Source organism: Mus caroli, chromosome 13, assembly GCF_900094665.2.
Source record: "Mus caroli chromosome 13, CAROLI_EIJ_v1.1, whole genome shotgun sequence".
NCBI lineage: Eukaryota > Metazoa > Chordata > Mammalia > Rodentia > Muridae > Mus > Mus caroli.
The window spans coordinates 37,569,622-37,582,879 of NC_034582.1; the positions used below are offsets into that span (position 1 = coordinate 37,569,622).

Sequence of the window (13,258 nt, forward strand, 5' to 3'; positions counted from 1 at the left end):
CAGCTTTATGCGCTTGGTGAAACTGGAGACCCAGCAAATAAGCATTGTTAAAACTTCCCTCTTCCTCTCCCACCCTCCTCCTCCGTTCTCCTCCCTCCTCCCCCTTTCTCTTCCCTCCTCCTCCTCCCTCCTCCCTTCTCCTCCTTCCTCCTTTTCTTTGTGGTTTAGTTTGTCCATCTTTATTTATTCTTTTTTATCCCTCCTTTCCTTCCTTCCTTCCTTCCTTCCTTCCTTCCTTCCTTCCTTCCTTCTTTCATTCATTTATTTTTTTTAAAGACAAACTTATTTTGCATTTGAGGATGGGTTTGGACTTCTGATCCTCCTGCCTCCGCCTCTCAAGGGCTGTCTTACAGGTACACTTTATCATGCCCAACTTCTTCTCTATCCTTGATTTATTTATTGACTGTTCCTTGCCACAACCCTTCAACCCTCTTACCCTGAAGGTCTTCTCAGCAATATGTTGCTTATGCTTGGCAGATTTTAATAACCCCCGTCAGCTTATTGATGTGTGAATACAAATGTGCCTTTCTTTCATTCTCATTGGAACGCACAAAGAACCCAGAACTACCTTGGTCACCAAGTTGTGGATCAATAAACATCTATGCCTGTGAAATCAGAGAAAGTGAATAAGAGAAGCTTTCTGATTTTCAACTTATAACAAGAAAAACAAATTGCAAAGGAATCAATTTCTTGCTACTTATCCCAGACCTGTGATACAGCCTATTAACATGGTGCCAAGGGCTTTTTACTATAAAAATCTTGAGACAGATTAAAAATCTCTTGCTGCTTATTTCTTGCCACTCTAGTTGAGAGACCCAATAATTTTTTTTAAAAAAATATACAATCATCAATGAAATGGCCTCCTTAAAAATAGTTATTGACTTGGGTGTGGCAACACATGGGAAGAGAGGAAGAGAGGAAGATTGGGATACACAGCAGCACTGAAGTGAGTCTTGGCTACATAATGAGAAACTGTCTTAATAAAAAGCAAAACTAAAAACAGAAAAGGGAAACAAAGAATTTGGGCCTGAGTGAACTCAGAGAGACTCCGTTGAGTGCCACCCAAATGTAGTCTGTTTAACATACATTGACAGTCCTTGTCATTTTTCTATGAAAACCGTCAGAATCAGGTTTTTTAAATTGGGCTTCATTATGCAACTCTGGCTGGCTTGGAACTCCCTATGTAGATGAGGCTGGCCTTGAATTTGTAGAGATCCACCTGCCTCTGCCTTCAGAGTGTTGAGATTGAAGGCATGTACCCACCATGGCTGACCAAATTCCGTTCTTTACTGCCCACAAAAGTGATGGCAGTACCTGGGAGGTAGAAGTGTGTGTGTGTGTGTGTGTCAAGAGTTCAAGGTCATCCTACACTATATATAGCTGGTTTGAGGTCCGCCCAAGCTACATGAGCTCCTGTCTCAAAACAAAATGAAACAGTTTTGTTAGGCATCTGGTGTGTTGCTAGAATACAGTAGCTGGGAGTGTGCTGCTTTGTAAGACACAGCTTTATTAAGTTTATAGTCTTGAAGGTTCTCAAGGCCAAGATCAGGAAGGCCCAGGGCTGCTTCATCTCACACTGGAAGGTAGAAGAACACTGGCTCACTTAGGAAGGGGTTGCACACTGGAGGAAGCCTTGCTGTAAAGCATCCCTCGTTCCCTGGAGAAGGGTCTGCTCTCTCTCAGTAGACCAATGACCAACAAAACCCATCTCCTATGCCCACAAATAGAACTAATTAGCCTGATGTTTTCAGAAAGGACAAACCATAGCCTACCTGCATCACATCCCCTTTAGTTACGTGGAGGAAAGCTGGCCGAGAATAACCCCACATGTTTCGTCTAATGAAGGAACTCCTCTCTGTTCCACACAAGCAGTTTTCTCATTGCCCTCTCTATCAAAGTCCCTTTAGTTCTAAATGGCATGGAGGGACCAAGGAAGAGACTAGATACCACCTCTAACCTCTACCTATGCACACACATAAACACACACTTTCTAAAATTATTCATGTAGAAGAAACAATTTTGCTTAACATCGAAATATTTTTAAAAGTCTATCCATGTCACACAAATCTGGGGGTGGGGGGAATCAAACAGTTGCTCTGGGCAGAAATAAGCAACGTTTAGGGTGAGGATAGCAAGGAAGCTCACAAGCAGCTTTAAAACCCTGGTGGGATAAGTCCCTAAACCAGGGGACCTGCTAGGTGGGGATATTTTACATTGAGTCTTTTGTTTTGCTTATTTCTGCCCTGAGCAACTGTTTGATTTCCCCCCTCCCACCCCTCCCCCGACTTTGAGGTGCACCACCTAGCATTGTGAGAGTTTTTGATGGAAGATATTTAGTGTTTGTCTTGAAAATAGAATAGGAAAGGAGAAACAAATTTAAGCCTTACGAACACAGACGATGTCTTAATGGATGGGACAGTAATTCAGCAAGCATGGTGAGTACGCCCCTGGGGCTCTGGTGGGACAAGGTTTGTGGGTGAGCATTCTTTTTTCTTTCTAAAACCATAATGAACAGATGGTAATCAAATATCCCATATGCATGAAACTGTAGCATCCTGCATATTATTTTGAAGCATAGCATAAGTGATATGAAACTTCTTGGCCTGGGAAGTGAAACAGCTAGGAGAGTGCTTGTATTTTGAAGCGAAGGCATCTGAGTTTGGGTTACTCAGCTTTCCTGTGGTGACTAGGCTTGTAACCTTAGTTCTGTGGGCCAGAGACAGGTAGTTCCTGGGGATCTTGCTGGTCAGCCATCCTAGCCAAGGGGCAAGATTCAGGTTCAGTAAGAAACTGTGGGTCAATGATGAAGAACGTGGAGCGCGACCAAGGAAGACACTAGATACCACCTCTAATCTCTACCTACGCATGCACACACACACACACACACACACACACACACACACACGACACACACATATAAACACACACTTCCTAAAATTACTCATGTAGAAGAAACAATTTTGCTTAACATCAAAATATTTTTTGAAAGTCTACCCATGTCACCCAAATTTGGCAAGGCAAAGGAACAAAACAAACAAACAAAAACAAAAGTGTGAAAGAGATTTCCTGGTGACTGAGCTTCAGAATGCCAGGTCAGAAAGTCTGACACAGCCTTTTAAACTAAATGCAAGACATACTTCATACTTTCTCTTTTTTTTTTTTTTTTTTACTGCATTGGATGACTTTATCTCATTTCCGGTGGGATAGTAACCATTATTTTCTTTGGATTAAAGGGAGAAAGAAACTTTGTCTCCCTCCTCACAGCTTCCGCGTGCATGCAGTGGGGCCTGGGCACAAGGACTGTAATGGATGGCATTTCACTGTATATTGAGAGCATAGTCACCATCCTAGGGTTAAAGCAGGCTTAGTGTCTGCATAGCTTCGCCTTGCCCACAAATAAGCTAATTATCACTCATGTCCAGCAGCCACACGACAACTCTTCTCTTCCCTGAGCAAAAGGCAACATCTCACTCCAAATTTATTGGCTTGGCAAAGTTGCAAGTTTTGTTACGCAAAAGCTGAGAGAGACCAAAGTCGAGGAGTGCTAAAAACAGTACACTCTGCTACTGTGTAGTCTCTGTATTTGAGGCTCAGGGTGTTTTATTTATAGCTATCTATTAATATGCAGCCAAAGATACAGAAAAGAAAAACATAAAAACAGCTTTATCAGGCAGTTTCCCGCATTTCAAGGGTACATCTTAAGCAGGAACAGTAAGGCCAGCAGGGAGCGGTTGGGTGGCAGGGAAAAACCATCTTCCTTGCCACTGTTCAGGGTGATGGGCTGCAAAGTGTGTTTCCCTGGGAACTGTTTTGAGAAGTGGGATGGACTCAGGGAAGGCACCCTCTATCCCCCATCCGCCGTAGTTATAAAACTTCCTTACATGTTTAGTCCTTTTGAGTCTTTAGCCTCTCTAATAGTTATACCTTAAGTGGAGGTGGGTGGGGCCATCTAGCTTGTCAAACTGGTTTCCTGCCCTCCTCTCCCCTCTCCCTGCTACTTGGCAAAAATTGTATCAGGTGAAGCTGCCCAAAGCAGCCTAGAGCTTCCTTCTCTGGGCTTGAAGGAGGGTTCTTCCTTCCTTCCATGGGAAGACAAGGGCGTTAAGGGGCAGCTGTAAGGGACAGAAGTGGAGAGATGGGCAGGGAGGCAGAGTCTACCCTTTGTCCCAAGCACATAAAAAAGAGGCATAGGTGCCCATGCATGTACTCAGGACAAAACATAAAAGATAGGGTTATACCTGGAAAGATGGGACCCTCCCAAGGCTAAGATCTTGTTTTTATTTGGGGTTTGCTATCACGGAGCTTTAAAAGAAAGTCAGAGTGGATGGCTGCCGAAGTTTACATTTTACTTTTGAGTGTATGTTCAGAGTGGTACAGGTACACAAGAAGGGAGTGGGTAGTAGAAAAACACCTGGACAGTTCTCCTTTGCTTTCCTTCTTTCCCTGATGCTGGGGCCACCGCTATCTGCAGAGGTCCCTCAGCTGAAGGATGATGGCTCAGGCTAGACACTGGAAGATGCCTTCCAGAGCTGGGTTGGGCATTTCCGGGGTGGAGCTGAGGACAGGTTGGTCCTGACAGTTGCCAGTGTTTGGCCAAATTGGCCAGAAGGTCAGAAAGGGGTGTGTGTGGGGGGGAGGGGAGTACATGTTTTCCCAGTCACCTTTCTCTTGCTGGTGGGAAACTTGGACTTTGGACCTTCCGGTGACATCAGCTCTCCTCTCCTCCAGGTCCCCTGAGGAGCTGGGGTGGGATGAACTGGCTTCCTGTTGGGGCCCAGTTCTAGGGGCAGCTGTCAGCTCCTGGCCCCCACCCTCAGGGGTTGGGCTGAGGTAAGCAAAGCAGAGGCAGAGGCTTACCAGTGGCCCTGGGCCTCAGGTGTGGGTGTGGGAGGGTTGCTGGTTCCTGCTTCTCCAATGTCTCCAGCTCTTAGTCCAGAGTCTCCTAAGGGACAGAGTTCTTAGTGACCTAATGCTGCTGCTGCTGCTGTGTCTCCCCTACTGAGATTCCCAGAGAGGTCAGTAGGCCTAAGCATGTCTCTGTCCACAGTGTGGGTATTGCTATCAAGTCTGCCTTTTGATTGTAGAGGTGAAGAAATAAATGGTTGCATGGGCTGGATTGAGTCTATCTTGGCCTCTACTCCCAGGGAAAACTGGAGTCAAACAAGATGGGATGAAGGAGCGACCTTTGTGGTAGCATCCTAGGGAAACCACCCTGCGTGGATCCTGTGTGTTGTTTCCAGCTTACGGGCACTCCGGGGTCCCCCCTCTCCTCACCTGAAAAGCGGAGCTTGTTGAAAAAAAGCCAATGTGTTTTCTGTGTGTTTTGCTTTATTCATGAAGACATGTTGTCACTTGTGCCTTAATAACCCGTGGACACCTGGGGGGGGGGGGAGTCTTTCATGGTAAAATAGACAGGAAACTGTTTGGAAAATGTAAACACGTTATTAAAGGGTGAGGTATGATCTGATCCACATCGGCAGTCCTTCCCTCCCCACACCCCCCTTGTAGCTTTCTAATCAAGCACAGAACGCAGGTTTGCCCAAGTAAAGAAGCAAAGTGATGTGAAGGAGACTCTGGGAAGTCGGGGAAGGGAATAATGGAAGTCACCTCTCTTTAGTATGTGAGGCGCCCCTTCTCTGCCTGGCCACAGCTTGTTACTAATCATTTAGAAGCCAAGGCTTTAATTGTTTTATCTTATTAAAGCATAAGCCCCCGCAGCTCTCCATCTCCCCCTGGCGGTCGTCCCTGCCATTTCTCAAGATCCTTCGCGATACCAGGCAATTCCCAGGGAGAGGCTGGGCACAAGAAATATTGGAGGGCGAGTGTGTGTGTGTGTGTGTGTGTGTGTGTGTGTGTGTGTGTGTGTGTACTTCTGATCGGCGATACTAGGGAGATAAGGATGTACCTGACAAAACCACATTGTTGTTGTTATCATTATTATTTAGTTTTCCTTCTTTGCAAACTCCTGACGGAATCTTTCTCACCTCAAATGCGAAGTACTTTAGTTTAAAAAAGACTTGGGGGAAGGGTGGTGGTGGAAAAGTAGGGTGATCTTCCAAAATAATCTGGTTCCCCGCCCGCCTCAATAGCTGGGATTCAAGAGCGAAGAGTGGGGTCCCCTTGTTTGATCCGTGCTAAGGAATCAGAAAGACATAAAAGGAAAATCAAGTGAACAATGATCAGCCCCACCCCCACCCCACCCCCCCTGCGCGCGCACAATACAATCTATTTAATTGTACTTCATACTTTTCATTCCAATGGGGTGACTTTGCTTCTGGAGAAACTCTTGATTCTTGAACTCTGGGGCTGGCAGCTAGCAAAAGGGGAAGCGGGCTGCTGCACTCTGCAGGTTCTGCAGCGGTCTCTGTCTAGTGGGTGTTTTCTTTTTCTTAGCCCTGCCCCTGGATTGTCAGACGGCGGGCGTCTGCCTCTGAAGTTAGCCGTGATTTCCTCTAGAGCCGAGTCTTATCTCTGGCTGCACGTTGCCTGTGGGTGACTAATCACACAATAACATTGTTTAGGGCTGGAATAAAGTCAGAGCTGTTTACCCCCACTCTATAGGGGTTCAATATAAAAAGGCGGCGGAGAGCTGTCCGAGTCAGAAGCGTTCCTGCACCGGCGCTGAGAGCCTGACCCGGTCTGCTCCGCTGTCCTTGCGCGCTGCCTCCCCAGCTGCCCGCGACGCTTTCGCCCCAGTGGAAGGGCCACTTGCTGAGGACCGCGCCGAGATCTCAAAAAACCAGAGGCGATCAGAGCGACCAGACACCGTCCTCTTCGTTTTGCATTGAGTTCCATTTGCACCCGAGTTTTCTTTTTTTTTCCTTTTTTCCCCCTCTTCTTCTGACCCCTTTGCAGAATGGATTATTTTCCCGTGATCTTCTCTCTGCTGTTCGTGACTTTCCAGGGAGCTCCAGAAACAGGTAGGGGCCACTTGCGAATCTTTCTACTTCAGTGCAGCGCTGTTATCGCTTCTGTTTTCCACTTTTCTTTCTTTCTTTTCTTTCATTCTTTCCGTTTTATTTATTTATTTTTTTAATTACTGCAGCTCCAGCAGCAAGTGCCTTACAATTAACTTCTGTGTGAAGCGAAAGGAATAAAACCCCTGTTTGAATACAACTGACTACAACCGAGTATCGCATAGCTTCAAAATAACGTTGTAGCAGTACAGCTGAGGCAAAAATCTATTTTGAAATAAGTGTTTAGGGTTACATTTAGGAGCTTATTCAAACGCTGTCTTGATAGTGCGTTAATGTGTAAAATATTGAAACACTCCAACTTAAAGCCAAGGAATTTTATTCGGGTCATGCAGGCACATCGTGAGCAGGGAAATCACCTGCGGATCAACCATGCGCTGAGCAACCCCGCAGGCGGTTTCAGGGCGAAGCACATGCTTTCTTTAAAATTTGTCACTATTGACTTAAGGTTTCATTTGGCAGGTTTTTGGCATCTTCAAACACTGTGAGCTCTATTGCAGTTGTATTCACCTGTCCTGGGAGGGGAGCCGGGATCATTCCTGCCTGATTAAGGAATTAGACAGTACGGGCCACATCTGGTTCTTTTTTCCTCCCATCCTGTTTTTTGAGGGTCAGTGCTCTCTTTTTGTCTTTTCATGACCCTAAGCAAAGAGAAAGGATGTCTAAAGGGTGAAAACCCTGGAATGTGTCTGATCGTTTGTAATGAACAAAATCGAGCAGATAAACTGCCCGGCAATGCTGTGTTGGGCCAGAGGGAGGTGTCAAGTCCCACGCAAGCTGTGCTGCCCAAAGATTCTGAATTCTGAACCCACGGGGTATTTTCCCTGGGTTCCCTGAGCTGTACTTACTCTTCCTTCAGTGGCAACTTGTCTCCCATTTGAAGTGAACATTGTAAAGTTAGTTTCTTTTCGGTGTCCAGGCATTTTCTGAAAGTTTTTGCTTTCTGCCTATTATAAAAAGGCACCCATATGCCACCTAGACTGGTCTGTGCCCCTACACACGCTGGAATGGGGTGGGAACCCCTAAAGAGTTTATCCTGAGTAGGGAACATGGCTCCATAGCCAGGAATAGGCAGTCTATATTATTTGCTGGTGGCCACCTGTCAGTTTAATCTATGGGAGTTGTGCCATTCTATGTCTCAGGTATGGACTCCCTCAAAATTCCACCAGACAGTATCTACTTCAAAGCGGCTTCAGAAGGCTGGGGAATCCTTTCCTCTCTCTCTCTCTCTCTCTCTCTCTCTCTCTCTCTCTCTCTCTCTCTCTCTGTGTGTGTGTGTGTGTGTGTGTGTGTGTGATCTCCCTGCAGGTCGATAAGCCAGCCAGAGTAAGGGTGAAGTCCTGTTAAGCACCGAGAACAAAGGAAGCTCTTTCTTTCTGTTTGTGTTTCTGGCTAAAGGCAGTTTTATGCCTTGTCTGTTTCTATTTGCGCTGCTAGATCTGGCCTGAATACTAGGGTGCAGGTGCTTGCTCTGGACGCCTGAAGAGAGATATTCCTACCAATTTGACCCTCTCTTCTCTTCACAGCTGTCTTGGGAGCCGAGCTCAGCACCAGAGCTGAGAACGGAGTGCAGAGCCCCCCTCCCAGCACACCCTGGAGACCCCGCAGGTCCAAGCGCTGTTCCTGTTCTTCCTTGATGGACAAGGAGTGTGTCTACTTCTGCCACCTGGACATCATCTGGGTCAACACTCCCGAGTGAGTCTCTAGAGGGCATTATAACCCTAGCCATTCCTTACTACTGGGGCTTTCTGGAGCCTGGAGAGCCCAGGCTGGAGTTTCTGTTCTGGGACGCTTCTGTCTTTAGCGTTTCTGAAGACAAAAAACCATGGCTCCCAAGGGAAACCCTGCTGACTGAGATAGGTCAGCAATCTTGGAGAGTGTCTTCTGAGAGGCTGGGGGTAAGGGAGAGTCAGGCTGCTTCCTGTGGGACAGATCAGATTGGCTGAGGACAAGCAGGACGGGGCTATCTATGCATTTAAAGACAAGAAAGGGATAGACTAACTTAGCAGGAGGCTCTGGACATGGGATCAAATAGCCCAGGTCCTAGGTAGAGTAGTCTACCTGTACTTCTCAGAGAGGCACAATACCATCTATTCCAGAGGGATAGGCTAGAGCCGGGTACTTCTTGCATCTCTCCTTCGTCTTTAGAAAACTGTATTTCAAGGCAGAGATCAGAACAGTACCCATGGGTTTCTCTTGTACCTTCCGAGGGAACAGAGGCAGTTTTACCCTCAGCCCCCAACACTAGTCCACTCATCAGGAGCAATCATCAGAGAGAACAAACACATTTACTCTGTCTACAATGGCTGGCCACATTCCAAACCAAACCAGACCCAAACCACCGTGGACCTAATCCTTAGTAGTGTTTCTACCAAGGGGAGGACTGCGTTCCTTGTTGTGAGAATTGAAATGGATTCCTTGCAATTTATCAGAGAGCATTTTGACACTGAGTCCTTCATAGCCATTCAATTTACCAAACTTTAGGAGCAGTGCACCAATATGCCAGGCTCCACCCGGCAGCGTGTCTAGAAATCTTGAGTTTTGGTGTGGCTGTAGTCCTTCTGTTTTCTGGCCCCACAACCACCAGAAAACAGACAAGAAAAGAAAGAAAATACAAAGCAGAAGCCCAAACAGAGGTTGTAATTTGGAACAAAGCTCTCTAGAAGGAATGGGATATCATTGTTAAGTATTGAAATGGAATGTCTTTGAATCAGAAAAAAAAAAAAGTTCGTGTTTTCCCATTTGGGGACATACACTGAGGAACATTGATGGGCAGACATGCCAAATGGCTTCCATTATCTTTGCTATCATGCGCTGTCCAAATGCTCTCTGAATTGTATGCCCAAAGAATGTGTCATTTGAAAGATTATTAATTAAGCTAATATCTTCCTTCTCTCTTTCCATAATAGGCGCGTCGTCCCGTATGGACTGGGAGGTTCTTCCAGGTCCAAGCGTTCCTTGAAAGACTTACTTCCCAATAAGGCCACAGACCAGGTGGTTAGATGTCAGTGCGCTCACCAAAAAGACAAGAAGTGCTGGAATTTCTGCCAAGCAGGAAAAGAACTCAGGTGAGTAGAGGCCCCTTTGACTTGTCCGGCCTGCTGGCCTTCTCCCTGTGAGACTGTTTTTCACTTAAGAGAAAGGAGCAGAGACATGGAGAGGCAAGGTGAATCTCAACATACCACCACTAAAATGGTTTTGCTCCTCTGTCTTCACAGGGCCCAGAGTACCATGCAGAAAGGCTTAAAAGACTCCAAGAAAGGAAAACCCTGTTCCAAGTTGGGAAAGAAGTGTATCTACCAGCAGCTGGTGGAAGGAAGGAAACAACGAAGGTAAGAGACTCATAAGGACTCCTAGCCCTGGACACCAGTGCTAATGGCTCCCCAGTCCTTCCTAGTGGGAGAAAGGCTTGAGTCCAGGAATAGAGTCGTCATGGTCTGTGGACTTAAAAGAGCAAAGGGCTCCTTGGATACTGGTGCCTTGAGTGCAGACACCTGCCCACTGTGTCTTAGCACACACTGTTCAGTCTATAGGTAGAGCTTCTACACTAAGGGGCAGCTTTAGCATTTGAGCATATCCAGTCTTTCCCCCTCTGGCTCTTTTCTTTTCTGCTTGCCTCAAGAAACTAAAAATCATGTCAAGGAAAAGGCATTTAAAATAGTTATATATGTTACTCCAAAAGTAGTAATTAGTCAAATGACCAAAGGGAAGCAAAGCCACTGGGTAAGGTTGGTGAGATTTAGAGCACACTGTTTTTCAGGTTTATTCCATTACAATGGTTGAAGTGTGCACATTTAGAGCCAGATGTCCCTTCACTTGCTTCCTGTGGCACAGGAGAGGGCTGGATTAGGATGCCTACAAGCAGCTTTTCGACGATCCTTCGAAAGTCTAAACTTTTTGAAACTGAGAAGGTGGGGGTGGTCAAGGCACCCTTATTCATACCTGTCATAGGTTCACTCCCATCTCTAGAGGTGTCTCCAAGAAATCCAGGGTCAAGGTGTTTGTTCTGAGCCCAATGTGGCCGTGGGGAAGGACTGCTGAGTTGGTTACTGCTCCTGTGTGGGGACAGCCACTTTCATCCTCCTTCACACCTGCCACCTTGGGGTCTCTCTCCACCAGGTCACAGTTGCTGAGCTGACCTGAGGATCAATACCTTTTTGCTGCTTTATCTTCCGTTAACCAGTAAACTGATAATTGATGTTCCAGTTCTTTATGTGCTCCTACACACACACACAGACACACACACACACACACACAGATTGCACCACTCTTTAAACTGTCACTAAGCACTTACTCAGGTCTCCCTGTAGGCTCTCTAATTTTTCTCTCCATCCACCTGTTAACATTCATTCCTTATGTGATTTAGAAGGTGCCAGTGTGCCAGAGGGCAGGATGCAGAGGCAGAGGGCAGGATGCAGAGGCAGAGGGCAGGATTCAGAGGCAGAGGGTAGGATGAAACTGCTTAAGCATAACATTGAGTGCTTAACTCCCTGTAGACATGCTCATTGGTCTCCTCTCTGTAGCACTAAGCATAAAAACAGAGTTTATTCACACCATAGTCATAGACACTGCTTGAGGAATTACCTAAGAGCACCACATTGCTACAACTGGTGTAAAAGGTTAGGAACTAAGACTTGGTGTGTTGGTGCCAATTCCTAATTTTAGATATTTCTTTAGCCAAGTCGTGATTTGTTTCCCTCTCTGTGAGTGTGCATTTAGATAACATTTATTTTTCTCTTGTCTTGTCTTAATAGGTTGGAGGCCATCAGCAACAGCATCAAGGCATCTTTTCATGTTGCGAAGTTGAAAGCTGAGCTCTATAGAGACCAGAAGTTGACGCACAACCGAGCACATTGACTACAGAGCTCCCCGGGTGTTTTGGAAGCCATCCCTTATATAGTTCGAGCCCCATGGCCAGCTCTGCACTCTCCATGCTGGCTGGGATCTTAGCAAGACCATCTGTGTGGCTTCTACAGTTTCTTGTTCGGACGGGCAGAGGACCAGCATCCTTGATCCAAACATTCCAAGAAAGGCTGAGGTGTTCCCTAGCCTGTCTGTGTCTGCTGGGAGCGAGTGCCTTTCTGCCTCTTCTTGCTGGTTGGGAATGACAAAGGACCTCTCAGAGAGCAGAGACAAGATGCCATTCTAGAGTGGCATCACCCAGAGAGCAAGGAGATTCCACAGCAGGGCGGGGTTTCTGTAGAAAGTCCTTAGGGAGTGTTTGTGTCTGACTCAGGCGCCTGGCACATTTCAGGGAGAAACTCCAAAGTCCATGCAAAAATTTTTCTGAGGAATGCACAAATTGAAAACATACTCGAAGGACAAACACTTGAGTTAAAAAAAAAAAAAAGACAAGGACTTTTTTTTTTAAGTTGTAAAATGCAAAACTCAAAGCAACTGTTACTACTGTACATTAGGATGTATTTCATGAATATGAGTCTACCTCACCTTTCTGCACTGTCGTACACATTCTCACCTTTAATTATTGTCTCCCTGTATTCTCTCCTCTCCGATATCCGGGTTCCCAGTCCCCTGTACTGAATCCTTGCCTCACAGAAATTGAGTCAGAAGTAGCTGAAACATTCCCATGCTAATCTGCTAGCTCTGACCTATGAGAAAAAAGGATGACAGAATCTGGCCCTGCCCTTGACCCTGGGAAACACAATGGTTTAGAGTTGTTTGTGTACATGTTGAAAACCTGGTTTGTGCTTTTTAGCAGTAAAAGTATGTTCCCGTATGTATTGTAACTGGCTAATGGAAGAGGTTAGATTGAATCTTGATGTACTTATTTTTTTATAGATATTTATATTCAAACAATTTATTCCTTATATTTACCATGTTAAATATATGTCTGGGCAGGCCATATTGGTCTATGTATTTTTTAAAAATATATATTTCTGAATGAAATTGAGAACATGCTTTGTTTTGCCTGTCAAGGTAATGATTTTAGAAAATAAATATTTTTCCCTACTGTACTGATTGTGAATTATTTCTGAAAACCCCCAAGAGGTGATAATCCTGAAGGGGAGTGGTGAAAAAAATGGCTCTCTAGGAAGGTCAAACGTAGAAAAAAAGGAGGGTGTTGGCTTGATTTAAACAGGAAACTCGGCACATTTCTTTAAAAGATGCTTTTGTGGCTGGTTGACCTTGAAGGTCATATGATATGAAGGAAATTAGAGAATTAGAGAGAAGATACATGATACTTAATAAAATATGCATTTGTACATTTTTAAAAATCCTGCTTTTGGATTGTGTTAAGAAAACACAAAAGCTTTAAGTCTTGT

The 13,258-nt window shown here is 45.5% G+C and overlaps 1 protein-coding gene across 1 annotated transcript; it reads left to right on the top strand.

Moving 5' to 3' along the window:
* Nucleotides 1-6,534: 6,534 nt before the first annotated feature.
* Edn1 (endothelin 1) lies at nt 6,535-12,946 on the top strand. The gene is made up of 5 exons (XM_021181010.2): nt 6,535-6,920; nt 8,501-8,669; nt 9,884-10,042; nt 10,193-10,306; nt 11,729-12,946. Exons 1-5 carry the CDS (start codon nt 6,857-6,859, stop codon nt 11,829-11,831), a joined length of 609 nt encoding a protein of 202 aa, XP_021036669.1. The 5' UTR covers nt 6,535-6,856; the 3' UTR covers nt 11,832-12,946.
* Nucleotides 12,947-13,258: the final 312 nt, after the last annotated feature.